General features: G+C 42.4%; 1 protein-coding gene across 1 annotated transcript in view; it reads right to left on the minus strand.

The window, feature by feature from the left end:
• LOC144249603 (acyl-coenzyme A oxidase-like protein) overlaps nucleotides 1-17334 on the minus strand; it is a 296617-nt gene that overhangs the window by 37496 nt on the left and 241787 nt on the right. Inside the window, exon 15 of the mRNA XM_077791725.1 lies at nucleotides 12735-12846. Within this exon, the coding sequence (XP_077647851.1) occupies nucleotides 12735-12846 (112 nt within the window). The remainder of the gene's footprint in view (nucleotides 1-12734; nucleotides 12847-17334) is intronic.

Raw genomic sequence — 17334 nt, forward strand, 5'->3', positions numbered from 1 at the left:
AAATTTAAGGACGAGGAAGAAGATGACTATGGTATCATGAGCTTAAGGAAATCCAATATGTAAAAGCTCCAATAAAGGTGAAAGTGTCAAATTATAGTTGTATAGTGATTCAGTGTGGTTCTGGTGTCATTGAGTACAGACAGAGATAATTCCTCCCTCACAATTGAAGTCATCTTATTTTGCTGTGTCTGTTTCTAAAGATATACCCAAGAACATATGTCCATACAACTTTTTGCTAAAATTGAGCTTTCAAAAAACGTATTAGAATTCAGATGAGTAAAAAAAAAAAAAAAAAAAAAATGAAGAATATACTGAGCTTAGTGGCTGACATTAACGAAGCTCTGGAAGTCACAGAATAAGGAGAATCAATTAGGTTGAGAATGAGGGAAGACTGCAGAGCCAGCTCAGAGGTGTTACTGCTGCCTCTGATGCCTTCCCTGGCCACCCAAGTCTGGGTACTTTCTTGAGCCACACTGGCTGAATCAATGCCATGCTTCATGTATAATGCAGGGACCTTAGAATAGAACGATTCCATTTATACAACAGTCCATACTTCATGACACTGTTGCCATATATTTCACTTTTAAATATGTCATAAACCCTAAATAATTATTCTTGCTTTAAACAACCAATTAAATTCTAAGAAATCCTGCACACTTAGCAATTTAAGTGGTCTTTAGTTTAGATCTGAATTTTCATTTAGATCCATTTGTTTATATAGTTTATATAGTTTTTTCCTTAGCATTTCTTGGAGCTCAGGTCTTGCATATGTTTGGATTGAGAACTCTAGATAGATTTTTTTTTCTTTCAGCAACACTATAAAGATATCTCCCTACTGTCCTCTGGCTCTGCAATTTCTAATGGGAAGTTGATTGTCATCGTGCTTATCATTGCTGTCTGCACCCAGTGGCATTTTTCTCCAGTTACTTTTGAGACTGAACTTGGTCTTTGGTTTTTAGCAGTTGTACTATAAGGTGTTCCATGTCTATATTCGTTTTTAATCCTTTCCTGCTACAATGTTGCTAAGCTTTCTGAATTTGTGTACTGCTATTTTGATAAAATTTAAAAATTTTTTAAATTCTCTCTCATTCTGCCTCTCTCTCCTTCTAAGACTCTGATTGCACGTATACCAGGGTGTGCAATCCTGTCTCTCAGGCCATCGATGCTCTGTTCATTTTATCCATTTTTTTCCTCTTTGAACATTAGTTCAAATGATTTCTGTTGACCCATCTTCAGGTTCACAGATGTGTGCAGTCTCTGTTGTGTGCAGTCTGCTCTTAATATCATCCAATTAATTTTGTATTTAGAGGATTTTTCAGTTCTAGATTTCCCATTTAATACTTTTAGTTTCCAAAGTCTTCTGAAACACCCTCTCTTCCTTCATTGCATCCATATGTTCCTGACCACTTTTTAATATATTTACTCATATTTTTTAAAAGATCCTTGTCTGCTACATCCAACATCTGGGTCATTTGTTTCATCCTTTGGGTCTTTTACTATTGACTGATTTTTCCCTTCACTACGAAGCACATGTTCCCATTTCTTTACATGTCTATTATTTCATTGTCAAGTGGATGCTGTGGTAAGACTGACTTGGAATCTTGATATCTTCCCCTAAAGAGTGTTGGTTTTATTCTAGCATGCAGTAAAACTGCTAGCAGGTAAACTTCAACTTGTGGAGGCTTGGTGTTCTGCCTTGTCAGGAAGAATCTACTTTGGTTTGCTTTGGTTTCTTTTAGTTTTAGCATTAGTCCTTAGGCAAATCCCTTTTCCTGGGACATCGTTTTACTTCTAAGCTGTGACCCTTCTGGCATTTCCATGGAAATCCCGTGGAGTATACCATACTTCTCTAATTTGTCAGGATTCCAATTACAAATTTGACTTCTGCATGGGGGACTGAATTTCTTTAAGCTTTTCCAGCTTAAAACTCCCTGAGCTCCTTGTCATCGTCCCTGCCTTTCCACGGGTATTTCAAGAATTGGTCAAGGATCTAAATGGTGTGCATACCCATAGTCCGAAGGTTCCCTTTGTGACTTCTTCCTGTTTTTGGATGTTCCTCCTCAATTTTCAGTCGCTTTGGCAATTCCAAACTCGATCTGCTGACTTTCCAGGTCATTAATATTGAAGCTCCCATGAGGGGAATTCATCTTTCCCAAGGATGGGAAAGGGTTTCTAACTGTGAGCTAAAAATCCAAAGACTATAAAAAGCATTTCTGCATGGCTAAAAAGCACCATAAATAAAGTCAAAAGACAAACTTCAAATTGATGGAAAACTTTTGCATTATGACAAAATGATCCTTCCCGTAGAAAGTACTCTAAAAACTTGATGGACAAAATACCAAAACCCTGTGGAGAAAAGGGAAAATGACAAGAACCAGCAATACGTGAACTATATGTTACAGTGACCCCCCTCACAGCTGGAAAACCGCCTGTAGTCACTCTGTTGAGAGCAATGTGGAGACACCACTTCTCACCTGCCAAACCCCAACTCAAAAGGCACAAGAATGGATGCTGCCGAGGAGACTGACAAATAGACATTGCCAATGCCACCCTTTCCCTCTTGCTGGAGTTTCAGGATTTCAATCTTTATCTCTCACTGAGAAAGGAGAAAAGGTTCCCCGTTACAGGACTTCCAAGCAGCATTCAGAAGGAGGGAGCCTCACATTTCTCTGAGGGGGAATTTGGCAATGTCTATCCAAACTACAAATACACTTACCTTTAGACCCAGCAATTACATCTCTAGAAACCTGCCTAAAACTTACAATTCCAACCATGCCAAAATTTATATCCATAAAGTTTTCCATTGTAACATTATTTATAATTATAAAATTGAGGGGGACTGAACACATAATTGAATACATAGGATAGACAGTGAGCAAGCCAAGTTATATCCACACACTACATTGCTCTGCAGTTTTTAAAAATAAATAAGGTTGATCGTAATAAAATTATTGGAGTGATTTTCAGGACATACTGTTAAGTGAAAAAAAAAAAAAAAAGAGAGTAACACAGTGTTCTATCCTCCATAGGAGAAAGAAGGAAATGTGAGGAGACTTACATGCGTCTGCTCATTTATGGGCAAGAAATCCAGGAGGGATAATCCAGAAACTAAAGAAACTTGCCACCTAGCTGAGAAAAAAAGGAAAGAGATGGAAATGGAGTGGCTAGGGTGAGAAAGGATCTCCAGGTCCCTGAAGATACTTTATAGCAAACTTAGCTATGTTTCACATAGCCAAGAAAACTCAAGTGGATGTAGGGGAACTCAAAGTGGAATACACCAATAGGAATGTGTGTTACAAATAAATAGCATAGGGCTAGGGCTGTGGCTCAGTGGTAGAGTGCTTGCCTACCACATGCGAGGCCCTGAGTTCGATCCTCAGCACCACATAAAAAATAAATAAATAAAATAAAGATATTGTGTCCAACTACAACTAAAAAAAAAATATTAAAAAAACAAATAAATAGCATAATCATGCTGACAAGGGGAAGAAAAAATAATTAAAGATACTTTGGCAATGCTGCTTGGAAGGATAAGTCACAGTAGAAAATACCGTATTCCAGTGAGCAAACGTGTCTCACAGGGGCATGAACCGGCGATTCTGAAACTACTTCACGTACATGCCAGGATGAGCAGATAAGAAAGCCGGGAATAGACAGTAAAAGCCAGGTTTCCACTTTCCCAGAGAAAGAAGTCACAGAGAGGACAGGAGGTAGGCGATGAGCCCTTTGCCCTGGACACAGAGCCATGAGCACAGCTCATGATTCTAACGCATGTGACTTCACAGACACACAGGTTGACTTCCCAGCTTTGGACAGTCCCCAGCAGTGACAGTGCTGTGACCAGACATTGGTTTTTAAATACCATTCTCCAAGAGAGGGACCCAGGGCTCCCTGGAGACACGATGGATTACAGGGCTGGCAGGAACGCTGCATAAAGAGCCCCCAGGTGAGAAAATGATCAAAAAAGGCAGGGGCACCTCCATACTATTAGATTAGAACACAAAGTGCAAGATGAATATCTATGGATACATATTGATGCAAATAATAATGGAATACATAAATAATTGGGGGAGAGAGAACACCTCCTGGTTCCAGTTAATAAATGTGGTAGGAAGGAGGAAAACAGAAAATTCTTGGTGGGCGAACACGAGGGGGGTTGACCCAGAAAGATCCACTGACGGCTGCTAAAAACAATGGGTGGAAGTTTGAAGAAAAATAGATATTTGCCATCTGCCTAGTCAGAGCCCTGTCCCACCTTTGCCCTGGGTGACTGTGATCCAGGAGGAAGCCCTCCTCAATCTGAAGGTAGGTCTGACTCAATGACCCGAGGGGTCCCTTCCAGCCCCACACTCCCATGGGAACCCTGTACCTCCCATGTCATGATCAGGACTGTGACTTCTTTCCCTGTCCCTTATCTTTACCTCCATTTCCTCCTTTCTCTTCCATTCCCTTCTCAAAATTTCTCTAGAAAGAGGATTTAGGGCTTTCTCTGTGAGAGAAAAATGGAGAAAGTTGGAAGTGAGAGGAGCCCTGGGAACCAACAGGGGCCTCAGCCTGCCTTGGGTCTCCCTCTTGTCCTCTCCTGGGCGAAGACCATCACCTACTCCTTCCTGGGCCACCATGTAGCTAACCAGGACATCACCCTTTCCCTGTCTCAGGAGGGTCAGGATTTGAATCTGATGGCTCACTGAGCAAAAGGAACACATTCCACACCCAGGACCTTCAAGCACCAGTCAGCAGAGAGGAAGCCTCAGTTCTGCACAAAGCGGCCTCTGCACAGGCAGCTGATGTGCTCTGAAGACCCAAAAAGGTCCCTTCCCTCAGGCCAGCTTCCCTGCCCCGCTCTGCCCAGAGAGTGAGAAGATGCATCAAGCTCAATGCAAACTGTGAGCTCAGGGATTTGGGTTCTAATCCTTTCTCCTGTCTTTGATGATCAGAATCTGGAACAAAGTTCTTGACATTTCTGTGCCATGAGATTTTTTTTTTTTTGTAAAATACCTGCCATTCAGGTTGTTGTATTGGTTTTTAAAGATTGAACAAATGCAGATTATTGGAAATGTAACTTTCTAATAACTGGCTACTACCACTCTGTCCCCCACACCTACCCTTAAATTCTTCATGGAATAAGAGCAAATCAGCTCTGGACTTTCTCCGGGTTCACCCACAACAGTATGTCTCAGCTCCCTCTGAGCCTACCAGCTACCCCCTGACCAAGGCTCTTAAGGACTGACTGAAGGATGTTCCAATGGCCTTTTTTCCTCCACAAGCACCATAAATGTGCCTCCAGCTATCAACACAGACATCTTGCATTTTCCACAAATGAGAACTTAGATGAACTCCCAAGCCCAGCCAGATGAGCTAAGTGAAGATGCTGTTGCTACAAAGACCGCCGTTTCAAAAGCACTGTGGTTTTAATTATGTTTTAAAGATCTAAATCAAGAGCTTTAAAGTCATGCACACTCGAAGAGTAGTCAGGTCGTCCACTGGCCACAACAAGAACAACTGTAGGTGACAGGAATTTTTCTAAATAGAAGGCACAATGTTCCATTTCTGATCATCTTATTGCCAGTCTCCACCAAATCCCCATTCACATCTAGAACCCTAAATGAGGAACAAGCCCCTGGGTAGTAGCAAGCAAGCCAGCACACTGCCCTGGATTTCCATGATCATTTGTGGTGTTCGTTGAAAAGCCCCTTTCCTTTCCCTTGCCTTGTGATTTAGCCTGGCAGGGTGCTGAGGGTATCCTGCTTCAGGTGGCTGTAAGAGACCCTTCCCAGGGGACTCTCACACACAAGTGAGTAGACAGAGAGTGGGAGGATGTTCCAGGAGATGAAACAGACACGACTCTGCCCCTGGTTGACTGGCTGTTTTCAGCCATCCGCTGCCTCATCCTCTATCTGACTCTGTCATGCATATTTGAAAATAAAATCATTAGCTAAACGTATTGATTACTGATCACCTTTTTCTGGACAGATTTTCTCTGTAGAATGACAGAAGTCTCTGCTAGGGTGTTCTCAATGTGATGAGCCATGGGTCATGGTTCCCTCTCCCCCACCAAAGGGAAAGTGATGCAGCAGCCTTGATGAGAGGGGGGTTTGCAGACAATTTTGGAAAACCGGAGATGCGTGCTTCCAGGGAATCCAGGGAGGGCCCGCTCCATGGCCACCAGCAACCCCAAGGGCAATCCTTGGCCCCATTTTGAGTGACACTCTGACTCCAAGGGGGAAATGCATTCTCAGAGGAGTGCAAGCTCATATTCTTTGGTGGGGACCAGGTAGTTCCTCCAGAATAAGTTGGGTTCTAGAATGTTCTTTGAAGGCTGACCCAACTTCTCTAAAGTGAAATGTGCTTTTGAAGAAAATTCCAGAGGATTACTGAAGAGCTGAGGAGAAAAGCATATTTCTGAAGCCCATTCATATTTTTTTTTTGCCTCTTTTATTTAAAGATTCTGAACCGAATCACAGGGTTATTTTTAGGGGAATGTGGAATTCCAATGAAATCACCGTTCCTTGGACAGCACCCAAAGACTATTGTCCAGACTCTGTTTGGGCCAGATGTTCAAATGCTAAACAGAATCATTTTATTTCACGATACTCCAAAATAATACAGGTGGACAGATGCCAGTCTATAGCTAGCTGAGCAAAAAACTGGTCCAGAAATATACACTAGAATATAGAAGTGTACATTCTTTCTCTAACTTTGCAGGTTTTCTCTTAGTACCTATTTCATTTTGCCTTGGGCTAAAACTAGATGTGACCTAGCTCAGGCAGGAGCCTTGCTTAACAATGTCTGCAGTCTTCCCACACCCCTAGCCCTAGAAAATCCAGCTCAATGATACTTAATTGCATTGACCATAAAAATGGTTATATCAATGGCAGTAACTAAAAGAATTAACATGACCATAAGACTTATAGCTTTTTAAAATAGTTTTTTACATGTTTCATCTCATTACATCCATGCAGCAAGTTTGTATTACACTCATTTTTCTTATCCCAAATTATAAAGGAGAAGCTATAGCTCAGAAAAGGGAAATCCTCATTGATTCTAAAACCCTCATTTTTTTCCCCACCACACTACATGCCTAATGTTTATTTTATACTCAGAAAACATCCATGTGTGTGTGAAGGTTTTTTTCTCTCCGAACTACAAAACAGACACTTAGGAAAAAATAAACAACTCCTCTGATAGGGAAAAATTATAGGTAGAAAATATACTTCTGAATATTTCATTAGTTCCAATAAGCATCCAATACTATGCTGAAATAGAATTAAAGCAGATATTTTACAGTGGATCTATTTTTCTAGTATGGATAATATGAACATATGAAAAGAATGATAGATTCCTGAATATAGAGTGTTGGAGAATGTTTTAGCAAAATAAGCATGGAGAGATTTAAACCCTGATATGGTGCTGGGAAAGTACAATTTGGTTCAACATTTGTAGAGAACAATTTGGCAGTATATAAAGTCTAAACACTGTGCTGTTGAGGATTCAGTATGGCACAGTCCATAATTATTGAAAAACAAGAAGTGTCGAAATCCAATGCAGTCATGTTCTTTTGGCATAAAAGGGCATTACACTATATTATTAAGTGGAAATATTGGTTTAGAAAAAAATATATATATATAGTTTGTTTTGAAAAAATGTATATCTTAATACTAATCTTGAATCATATTTTATTTGGGATGCTGTATTTGTTATCTATGTCTATGCAACAAATTATTTCCAAATCCAGCATCTTAAAATAAAAAAAAAAAGACTCATTATGTCACACATTGTGTCTCGGAGGGTCAGGAACCCAGGCCTGGCTGGGTGCTTTTGGCTCAGGCTGTCACGTGAGCTGTAGTCAAGTTGTTGACTGTCCCAGTCCTTGTGGGCTCTGAAGAATTGACTAGGGCTAGAGGACACTCTCACAGGATCATTCACAGAACTTGGGTAAGAAGTTTCAGTTCCCTGCTACATGGGCTGCTCAGGACATGGTTTTCCCCAGGATGAACTATGGAAGAGAGAGGAAGAGGTAGAGAGAAGAATAAAAAGAAAGGTAAGAGGAAGACAGAGAGAGAGGAAGAGGAAAAGAGGAGGAGGAAGAGAGACAGAGATAGAGAAACTAAGGCACAAGCCACAGTATCTTTTATAACCTGCTTTCAGCAGATACCCTCTCGTCTGTGTGCTCTGTTACTCCCACAGACCAACCTGTGTACAATGTGGGGACGATACAAGGGTTTGACTATCAGGAGGAAAGATCTCTGAAGGCCATCTTGGATCCTGGCCATCCTGGCCCACCATGATTCACATTCCTCCAAAAACACATTCACACCTTCCCACGAGGGTTTTATACCACTATAGAGTTAGCTCAAATTCCAGAATCTCATCATCTAAACCCAGTCAGGTGCCATTCCTCACATAGGGTTCCTCTTGCTTTGAACTAAAGAGGCAAGTTACCTGTCCTCCACATGGCCAATATATAGTGGTGGGACAGGACAGGATAACTGCTTTTGTTCAAAAAGAAGGAACATAGGCATTAGTGGTCTATAGAAATTCTGAAATCATGGAAGAACTCAAAAAAGTCATAGTGGTCTTTTTGCAAAGGACCAGATTATCGTCCATTCCTCAGAAAGTATTAATAGTAGCATCAGCCAGCACTTTTCCAAAATAACTAAATTAGCATTATATCCAACTAAATGGAGATTGGGGACATCTTAGGATGCCAATGGCCACAAAACATAACTGAAGGTTTTGTCCCAATTCCCTAGTTACAGAAAAGAGGATCTGATTGGCCCAGGCTGATCATCTCTGCTCCAATCAAAATGGACAGCAAATAGCATAAACATGACTTCTGTGCTGAGAAATGCGGAAAGCACATCTACGATGAAAACAGTGTATGGAATTTCACTAGGTGGGGGAAGAAGAGGGCTAGCCTCTCAGGTCATAGAACTTCTGGGCAATCCACAGAGTTTCACAGCAGGCATTAAATGAGTCTGTCTAATTAAGAATCAGTGGGATTTTATCTGTTGACAAAAAAATAAATAAATAAATAAGTTTTTTTTTTTTTTAATTAAAACAATCTGAACTCAGCCAGGCAACTTTCCCTAGTTAGGCCTCACTCCTACTTGAACTCAGGGGAAATTTATTATCCATGGCTCTTGGCTCTATCCCTGGGCTCTTGGTTCCTCCTTCTGAGGCATCCTTCCTTTTTCATGTAAGGCAGCGTGTATTCATGCTGGATGCTTTTCTTAGTCTGTTTCCTGATGGTGGAGGCTTGGTGGCTCACAGGCTGTATTCATTTTGTACTGTCTCAGCACTTTCCAGCATGAGCTGAAAGAGGCTTGGCTAATACAATTCTCTTAAAAACTTTGTGCATCTCCTATGAATCTTTGTGGAGGTTCAGTCAATTAGACAAGAGTCACATCACAAATCTCTTTGACATTACACCACTGGAGTATGAATAAGGCTTCAGACAGTGGTCTTAATTTTCCTAGAAGCTCTATAGTTGGAGAGGGTCTGTGAAGCATATCTTTAATCTCTTCAAAGGGCCTTTTGCCTGGCTGAAGACCTACCTTTGATGCTTCTCAGTTTTTTAGAAGATTTTACACTCACACCTTGGGCTTTATCTTTAGACCATACATTTCTGGGAGTGCCCTAGATTATATTTTTGCTTTGAAGCCATTTAAAAAATGAATATTGTTGCTATTGGTTAAATTGTATCTTCCAAAAAGTCATTTTGAAGTACTAATTCCCACTACCTGTGAATGTGACCTTCTTGGCCATAGGGTCTTTTCCTATGGCATCAAGTTAATTAGGGTGGGCCCTGATTCAATATGACTGTGGTGTCCTCATAAGAAGAGACACCAGGGGTGCAAATGCACAAAGGGACAGTCATGAGGGGTAACAACAGGACAGCAACCTGCAAGTCAAGGAGATAGGCCTCAGGGAAACCAACTCTGGACCTCAATCCCGGACTTCCAGCTCCCAGAACTGTGAGAAAATAAATTCCCAGTGTTTAAGGCCTTCAGCCTGTGGCACTTTGCTAAGGCAGCCTGACCTGACTGAGACACCAGCTTTCTGAAAATATCTTGTTAGTACCCGATATGTATTTACTCATCTTCTTTTAAAAAGTATATTTGAAAATTATTCTTGTGATATATATGCCAATGTATATACAGCCATTATATTTGCTTCTATTCAGAATGTCTGTACTTAGATTTGTTTCTAATCTCTGACAGTAGGCACTTTTACTGAGAGGATTGACACCTCTTTTATTTCACATTGTAACCCATTCTAAACCTAATCCCTACCTTCCAAGGGTGGGAGCTGGAGGGATTTCTGCCTTTCCAGGATGGAAATGCATCAAAGCTTCCTCTCCATGGTTTACTGTGGACTGAACCAAGAGATCATGTAATGAAGTGTAGTTTTCAAGGAATTACCAGATCAATGCAGTCCCAGATCAAAGCACTAATCTTCCAGGGCCAGGGAGTGGGCTACTATACTGAGCCAAATTAGAGACAAAGGCACAATTAATGGGAAGCAGATTGGGAATCAATCCTGGAGAAGTTCTCCAGCCAAGGATCAGCAGTGGGAACTCCTGAAGCAGCTCTCCTCAGGACATGCTCTCTGGGCTGTTTTTTGCAACCCCTCTGATTATACGAACTTCTGGCCACTTATTTATCTTCTTTGCTTCGTCTTCCATGGTGATTTGAAAAATGAGTATCCTGTGTTCAGTATTCATGTTAGTTTTCAATTTAATGAAATATATACTTTAATCTGAGTTCCTCTAATATCACAGTCAGAATAAAACAAGACCTTTCAACTACCCTGTGATTAAAATAAGAAATTCAGCATGTCTTCACTTTACTTTTCCTCTTACCTTTAAAAATAGGATAGATCCAATCTATTGCAGAACCAGTTACTCAAGTTTTTTTTTAATTCATTATTTTAAAAAAAACTTTTTAGCATCTATATTAATTTTGTCATTATTAAAAAAAACACATATATTGAAGCTTATTATTGATTTGATTTTGATTCTTTTAAATGTCCTATGGAGTAGGTTTTTGAGTAATTTTCTAGAAAAGCCATGTGAGTGAAACTGTCTCTGATCACTCTTTTTAGTAAACTATCACTCTCAGTCTATTGCTTATATGATATTCTCTGGATTTCAGGGTTTTTCCATTAACATCTGGGATGTTTATACACTAAGGAAATATTTTCCATTATGGCTGTGATGACTGTCTCTGCTCCCTTCGTCTGGACATTTCAGGGTATGTGCCACCCCTAGGCCGGCTCTGCCGCAGTTTCACTCTGCGTCTATTTTCTTCTCTTGCTGTTTTAGCTCTGGCTCTCCTACAGTCTCAGGAGGCTAGTTTACATATTGCCTTTTCTTTTTTCTTTCATTCTTTCCTTTTCTTTATTTTTTTTCTTCTTTTTTTGATACCAGAGACTGAATCTAGGGGTATTTAACCACTGAGCCACATCTCAAGCCTGTTTTTAGTTTTTATTTACAGACAGGGTCTCACTAAGTTTCTTAGGTCCTCGGTAAGTTGCTGAGGCTGGCTTTGAATTTGAAATCCTCCTGCCTCGGCCTCCAGAGCTGGGATTACAGGTCTGCTCCACCATACCTAGCTACCCTTGCCCTTTCTCCATTGTTATACGAACTTCTGCCACTTATTTATTCATCTTCTTTGATTTGTCTTCCATGTACTTCTCCAAGTACAGCATTTTTGCTTTGATTAAATTCTTCTCTAATATTTGGCTGGTTCCATGTGTGATAAGGCCAGGGGACATGCAGCCACTTGCACCCATCTGATTGTGCCCTTGTGGTCTGGCAGAGCCTCAGCTCAGATGGATGCCTGGAGGGCGAACTGATTTGCAAACCCACAACCCTGCTTCCAGCAGGTTCTCACCCAGTGTGACTCTGTTCCCCGAGGAACCATGGCTGCTTCCAGGACTCTTCTGCCTCTAGAGTATTTTCTGAGAGCACACCCATCCCCAGGCATCGCCTACCCTCTCCTTCCTACCCTCTCTGTGCTTGGAAACCAGACAGTGTAATTGATATAAAAAGAGAGGAACCAGAGCAGGAGAGTTGCTGGCACCCAATTCTGACCCCTGGGTACCTGATTCCTGTGCAGAGGGAGAGCAGCAGCCTGATTCTGGCTACAGCATGCTAAGCCCTGGACACAGAGCCAAGACAGACGTCGGGTGAGCAAAGCCTTCTCCTAGGGTCTCCTGGCTATTTATGCTGGGGCAGAGGACAACTGGACATTGCTGGGTGGGGTGACCTTTCCTCAGACCAACCCTGCCAGTACTGCACATGGTGGATATTCCCTCTGGATTCCCACCAGCGCTTATACAAAGGACGATGCTTTGCAGATTCATAGGAAAAAGGGTGCGTGAATCTAAGACGATGCTAATCTTTACGTTAACTGATAAACCTTTCCCCCCAGAGAGCAATATATCTGTCATTCGTGTGGAACAATGACTTTTCAATTCAATAAGGGTTTAAAAAATCACCCCACTCGCCACCTCCCAGGGCAGCCGAATGAGGCTGGTAGATGGACCGTAAAAGACACGCAGGGGTTAAACAGGGGCGCTGGCTCCAGAGCCCAGGCTGCCCGCGCTGGCCCTTTCCAAGCCTGCAATTAAGCTGACTCAGCCTCTGCTAAATTTAGCAGCTAGCTCACCAGCTAGGAGGGCCTCAAACACCAGTCCAAAGGAAGAAATACAACATGATTGATCTTTACCTTGTAATAAATTCTGGCCACCAAATACCGCTGAAGAACCCTCTCGCGGAAATTCACAGCCTTCAACAGAAAAGCGAGGTTACCAATCGCATCGGTGTTACATGCCAGGAAACTGGAAGAGAAATACAATGGCCATCGTTATTATTTTGGTTTCACCAAAGAATTTCATTTGAAAGAAATCGTGTTTTCCATTTTTTTCTTCTTCCCCGCGGAGAGAGCAGTGTAAACACACATCCTCTCCCGTCCCTTCTCTCACTGACTGTACATGCACTTCTTTTTAGTATTTTTCTGTAAATGGTTGGTTCTAGTTTATTCTACATTTTTGTTTTGTGGTATAGAGGTTATTTGGTTTTCTGTTCTTACTATTAACTATGTGTTATAAGTAATGTTCGATACTTGGTATAGTCTATATTAACAGCTACATAATTTATATCAGGTGATAATATATTCAATTATTGATAAATAAATATCGCAATTGAATATGAACAATCAAATATATATGTCTAGGCCACAAAGCATAACATTTACAAAATACATTACATATCAGGATCTGTGATAAGTATTGGCTGCTAATTTTTTGATAGTATAAAAATTCTCAGATGTGGAAATTATTATCAACTTATAGCTTGTTATGGTTTGGATATGAGGTGGCCCCCAAAAGCTCCTGTGTGAGACAATGCAAGAAGGTTTAGAAGAGAAAAAAATTGAGTTACGAAAGCCTTAACCCAATCAGTGAGTTAATCCCCTGATAGGGATTAATTAGTGGTAACTGAGGACAGGTGGGGTGTGGGGGAGGAGGTGGGTCGCTGGGGTGTGCCTTTGGGGTATATATTTTGTTGTATCGAGGAGAGCTCTCCCCCCCCCCCTCTTTCCTTCCTGGTGCCATGTTCTGAGCCTCTTTCCTCCAAGATGCTCTTCCAACTTGATGTCCTACCTCACCTCCAGCCCCAAGGATGGAGGCGGCCATCTACAGACTGAGACCTCTAAACCGTAACCCCTCAAATAAACTTTTCCTCCTTAAAATTGTTCTTGTCAGGTCTTTTGTTCATAACAGAGAAAAAAAAAAGCTGACTAGAACATATCTCAAGAAACTGAGGCTCAGAAATATGGAGTAACCTGCTGAGAGCACAAAGGCAGGACACCATCAAGCTCTCAGCTCTGTCCTGGGGAGCACCAGTATTTGAGGGAGAGGAGCCCTCCAGGGCTTGGGCAAGGGCAAGTTAATGATTCATGGTGTGACTGTCAGCAGGGTATGGTGGCACATGCCTGTAATACCAGCAACTCAGGAGGCTGAGACAGGAGGAATGCAAGTTCAAAGCCAGCTTCAGCAACTTAGTGAGGCCCTAAGCAACTTAGCAAAGGACCCTGTCTCAAAATAAAATATAAAAAAGAGCTGGGCTGTGGGGCTGTGGGGCTGTGGAGCTGTGGAGCTCTGATTGAGCACTCCTTGGTTCAATCCCTGATATCAAAAAAAGAAATAAAAAAGAATGATGTTACTATCTTCATCAGGTAGTAATTTCCACTCTCCCCATTTGGCAAATTAAGAAACTGAGTCACAGGGAGTTAAAAGGTTTAATCACAAACAGACTCAAAACTGTCACCCCATGAGCTTTTGCCCATCAACTCTTAACCTTTTGGGCTAATTTTGTGGCTCTCCCCTGAACCTTTCAGGTAACGTCTATAGAAAGGTAAGGGGTTAGTTCACGCAGGATCCCCAGAGCACAGCCACATCCGGCCTCCTTTCTCCCACATCCTGGGGAAGTAATTATTATTATAGTACCCAAATAACTTAGGTTCCCAGTCATTAAAAATTAAAGACTCAAGTAGCTGTTGTTGACAATCAGAGGCAGGAGAGAAACTTCAAGAAGCACTTCTGAGACGCTTTTGATATAGTGCTTTGGAGAACGCCAAATCCTGAATTAATAATCACCCATTTAGACAGGGAAGGCAAATAGAGGTTATTTATGTGCAGTTATCAGGAAATTCAAATTACTGTTTGTGAATGCTTATTTTGAATCTGGGCTTCAGACGGTTGAGTTTCTGCTTGTCTATTTCTCAGAAGGCAGAAAGAACTCTTAGTTAATTGAAAAGGAGGCTTTAGTCTTTCTGGGACTGTCACTATGAGACCTGGAGGCTGTCAGTGCTGTTGTTAGGACTGCTTTTGTGTCTTGGGATGCTCGCTGCACGCCAGCATTTGCCGACCTGAGGTTACAAACTGCTGTGTGACAGGCTCTCGCCTACCCAGCCCTCCGAGTCCCGTGTCAGGCCCAACCACACATGCAGCCCTAGGAACTCATCTAGTGTGAAAAATAGGAATATAGCTAAAGGCAACCTCCTCGTCACTGTGTTTTATAAGGAGGTAAAATGACTCTATATTTAAATAAAATTTAGATTATATGCAAATGCATATTATGGGTCATGAGGGAAATGCAAATGAAAGCCACAGTGAGGTCGAAATATACATATACCAGGATGACTAATGACACGGACGTCCAATGTCGCTAGGGATGTAGAGAGACTGGAGCCTCACACCTCTGCCATGGTAAAGCCCTTCAGGAGAAATTGTCTCTCCATTTCTCATACAGCTAAACAAATACCTATGCTATGAACTAGTGATTCCACACCTATTTGCCCAAGAGAGACAAAACAATTGTTCACAGAGGCTTATTGGAGAATATCCATGGCTGTTCTACTTACTGTACTGGAACACCTAGTGGGAACATTTCAGGTGTCTACTCATCATGAGAGAATAGAAAACAAATCCCAGAGAATCATGAAGTAAAATACCACTCCTCAGCAACAAAAAGAAACAAACACACGTGATACCATAGAGAATCTCCAAAATGATCTTGCAGGGTTCCTAAGCCCACCGCAAAGGAGGTCAGACTCTATGTTCCCCTTATGTGAACTTCTAGGACAGGAAAATCTCACCTGCGATGGGAAATTATCAGAGTGATGACTTCATTTGGAGTGGTGGTCATTGACTGAGAGGTACAGAGAGAACTTTCTGGAGTGATGGACTAGCCCTTAACAGGAGTGTTGGTTACAGAGAGGTGTGCATTTATCAAAATTCAGTGAATGCAGAACGAATGTATCTTTCATTGCATGTAAATTATCTGCAGAAGAACAAAGAGAACCACAGCCAAATGTTGAACTGGAGTGAATGATGTTCCTGCTGGATTATTTAGAGATCTGGCCATGCCTGCAGTTTACCTTGAAATGCGTCAAAAGGAGAAGGAGAATGGACTCAGGAGCCAGGGACTGATGCATGGAGAGATAGTCATGTGCTGCATGAGGACAATTCAGTCAATGACGGACTGCCTAGCTGATGGTCCCTTAGCATCAGGGGAGCTGATTCCTGTGGCCTAGTGACATCACAGCCATCATAAGGCTGCAGCACATCACTCACGTGTGTGGGGACACTAGTGTAAACACATGTGCCACCTCCCGGTCCTTTGAAAGCACATGTTACCATGTGCAGTACCCAATCCTGGATCCTGGTGGGAAACCTCTGGTCCTGTCTTGCAGACTTGCTCTCCTACGTTCTCACGGCTGTCTGGGTGCACCATGGAAAGTCAGCTGCTGTGTAATGTATGTGCGAGTCCCACCAGCAGGGGCCTCCTGCCTCTCGCTGCCCCAAGGCCACTGCTGGGTCCAGACCTACCAAAAGGTTCACACAGTGCCCTGTGATGTTCACACCATGGCAAGGCTGCCGGCCGCCACGTTTCTCAGTGCACGTCCCTGTTGTCGAGGGGCACATGACTGTGTATATGTGATGGTGGTTTGGCAAGAACAGTAGTATGCTCGCAGTAGCTTCTCTGTGACAGGTTCCCCCCAACACCCAGTGAAAGACACATTGTAAAAGCCTTTCAACTTTGCTGAATATTTGAAAATATTCATAATATGGAAAGGCCCAGGAGTGCAGGACAGGATCTTGACTTTGCTCAACACTCACCACCTCTTTGGGATCCCTGGGCTGGTGAGAGCAGTGAGGAGGACAGTGGCAGGCTCCCTGGGGACAGAGGGAGGCCGCATTCCCTGGGATGAGCAGGGATGGAGTGGCGCTGTCTGCAGAGCCAGGGACTGCCCTCTCAGGTGCCAAGCGGCACCTGGTCTCATGGGGTCTTTCTAGGACAATGACTAATCCCCTCACAGCCCAAATGAGGGGTAGCCTCTAGGTGGCTCTGCAAAGGGCGGCTCACTTGGAGGGGTTTCAGCCTGGGTCCTGCTGTGTCCAAGTGTGGGGCAGTGGCCAGTGGCAGAGAGAGCTGGAAATGTGTCCATGACAATTCCTTCCTTCACGTAAAAATCAGGGTAAGTAAAGTGTGGGGATTTAAGTAGATAAGCACAGAGGGAGAGAATGAGCAGGACCCGGATGTGTGGGGGAGCCATGTGTACTTTTTGGAGGTTAATAACTGAGACAAAAATAAATGGGCTAGAACTTTCCAAATATTTACAGTTGGAATACTGCCTTTGGCACATCTCAAATCTGTCCTGGAAAAATTTGCTAGGAATACAGATTTGCATATGTGTGAGAGTATGTCGTGCTTTCCAAATAATGGAAACAAGCCCTTCTCTGCTCTCTGGAAAAGAAATGAAA

Source organism: Urocitellus parryii, chromosome 12 (assembly GCF_045843805.1).
Source record: "Urocitellus parryii isolate mUroPar1 chromosome 12, mUroPar1.hap1, whole genome shotgun sequence".
Classification (NCBI taxonomy): domain Eukaryota; kingdom Metazoa; phylum Chordata; class Mammalia; order Rodentia; family Sciuridae; genus Urocitellus; species Urocitellus parryii.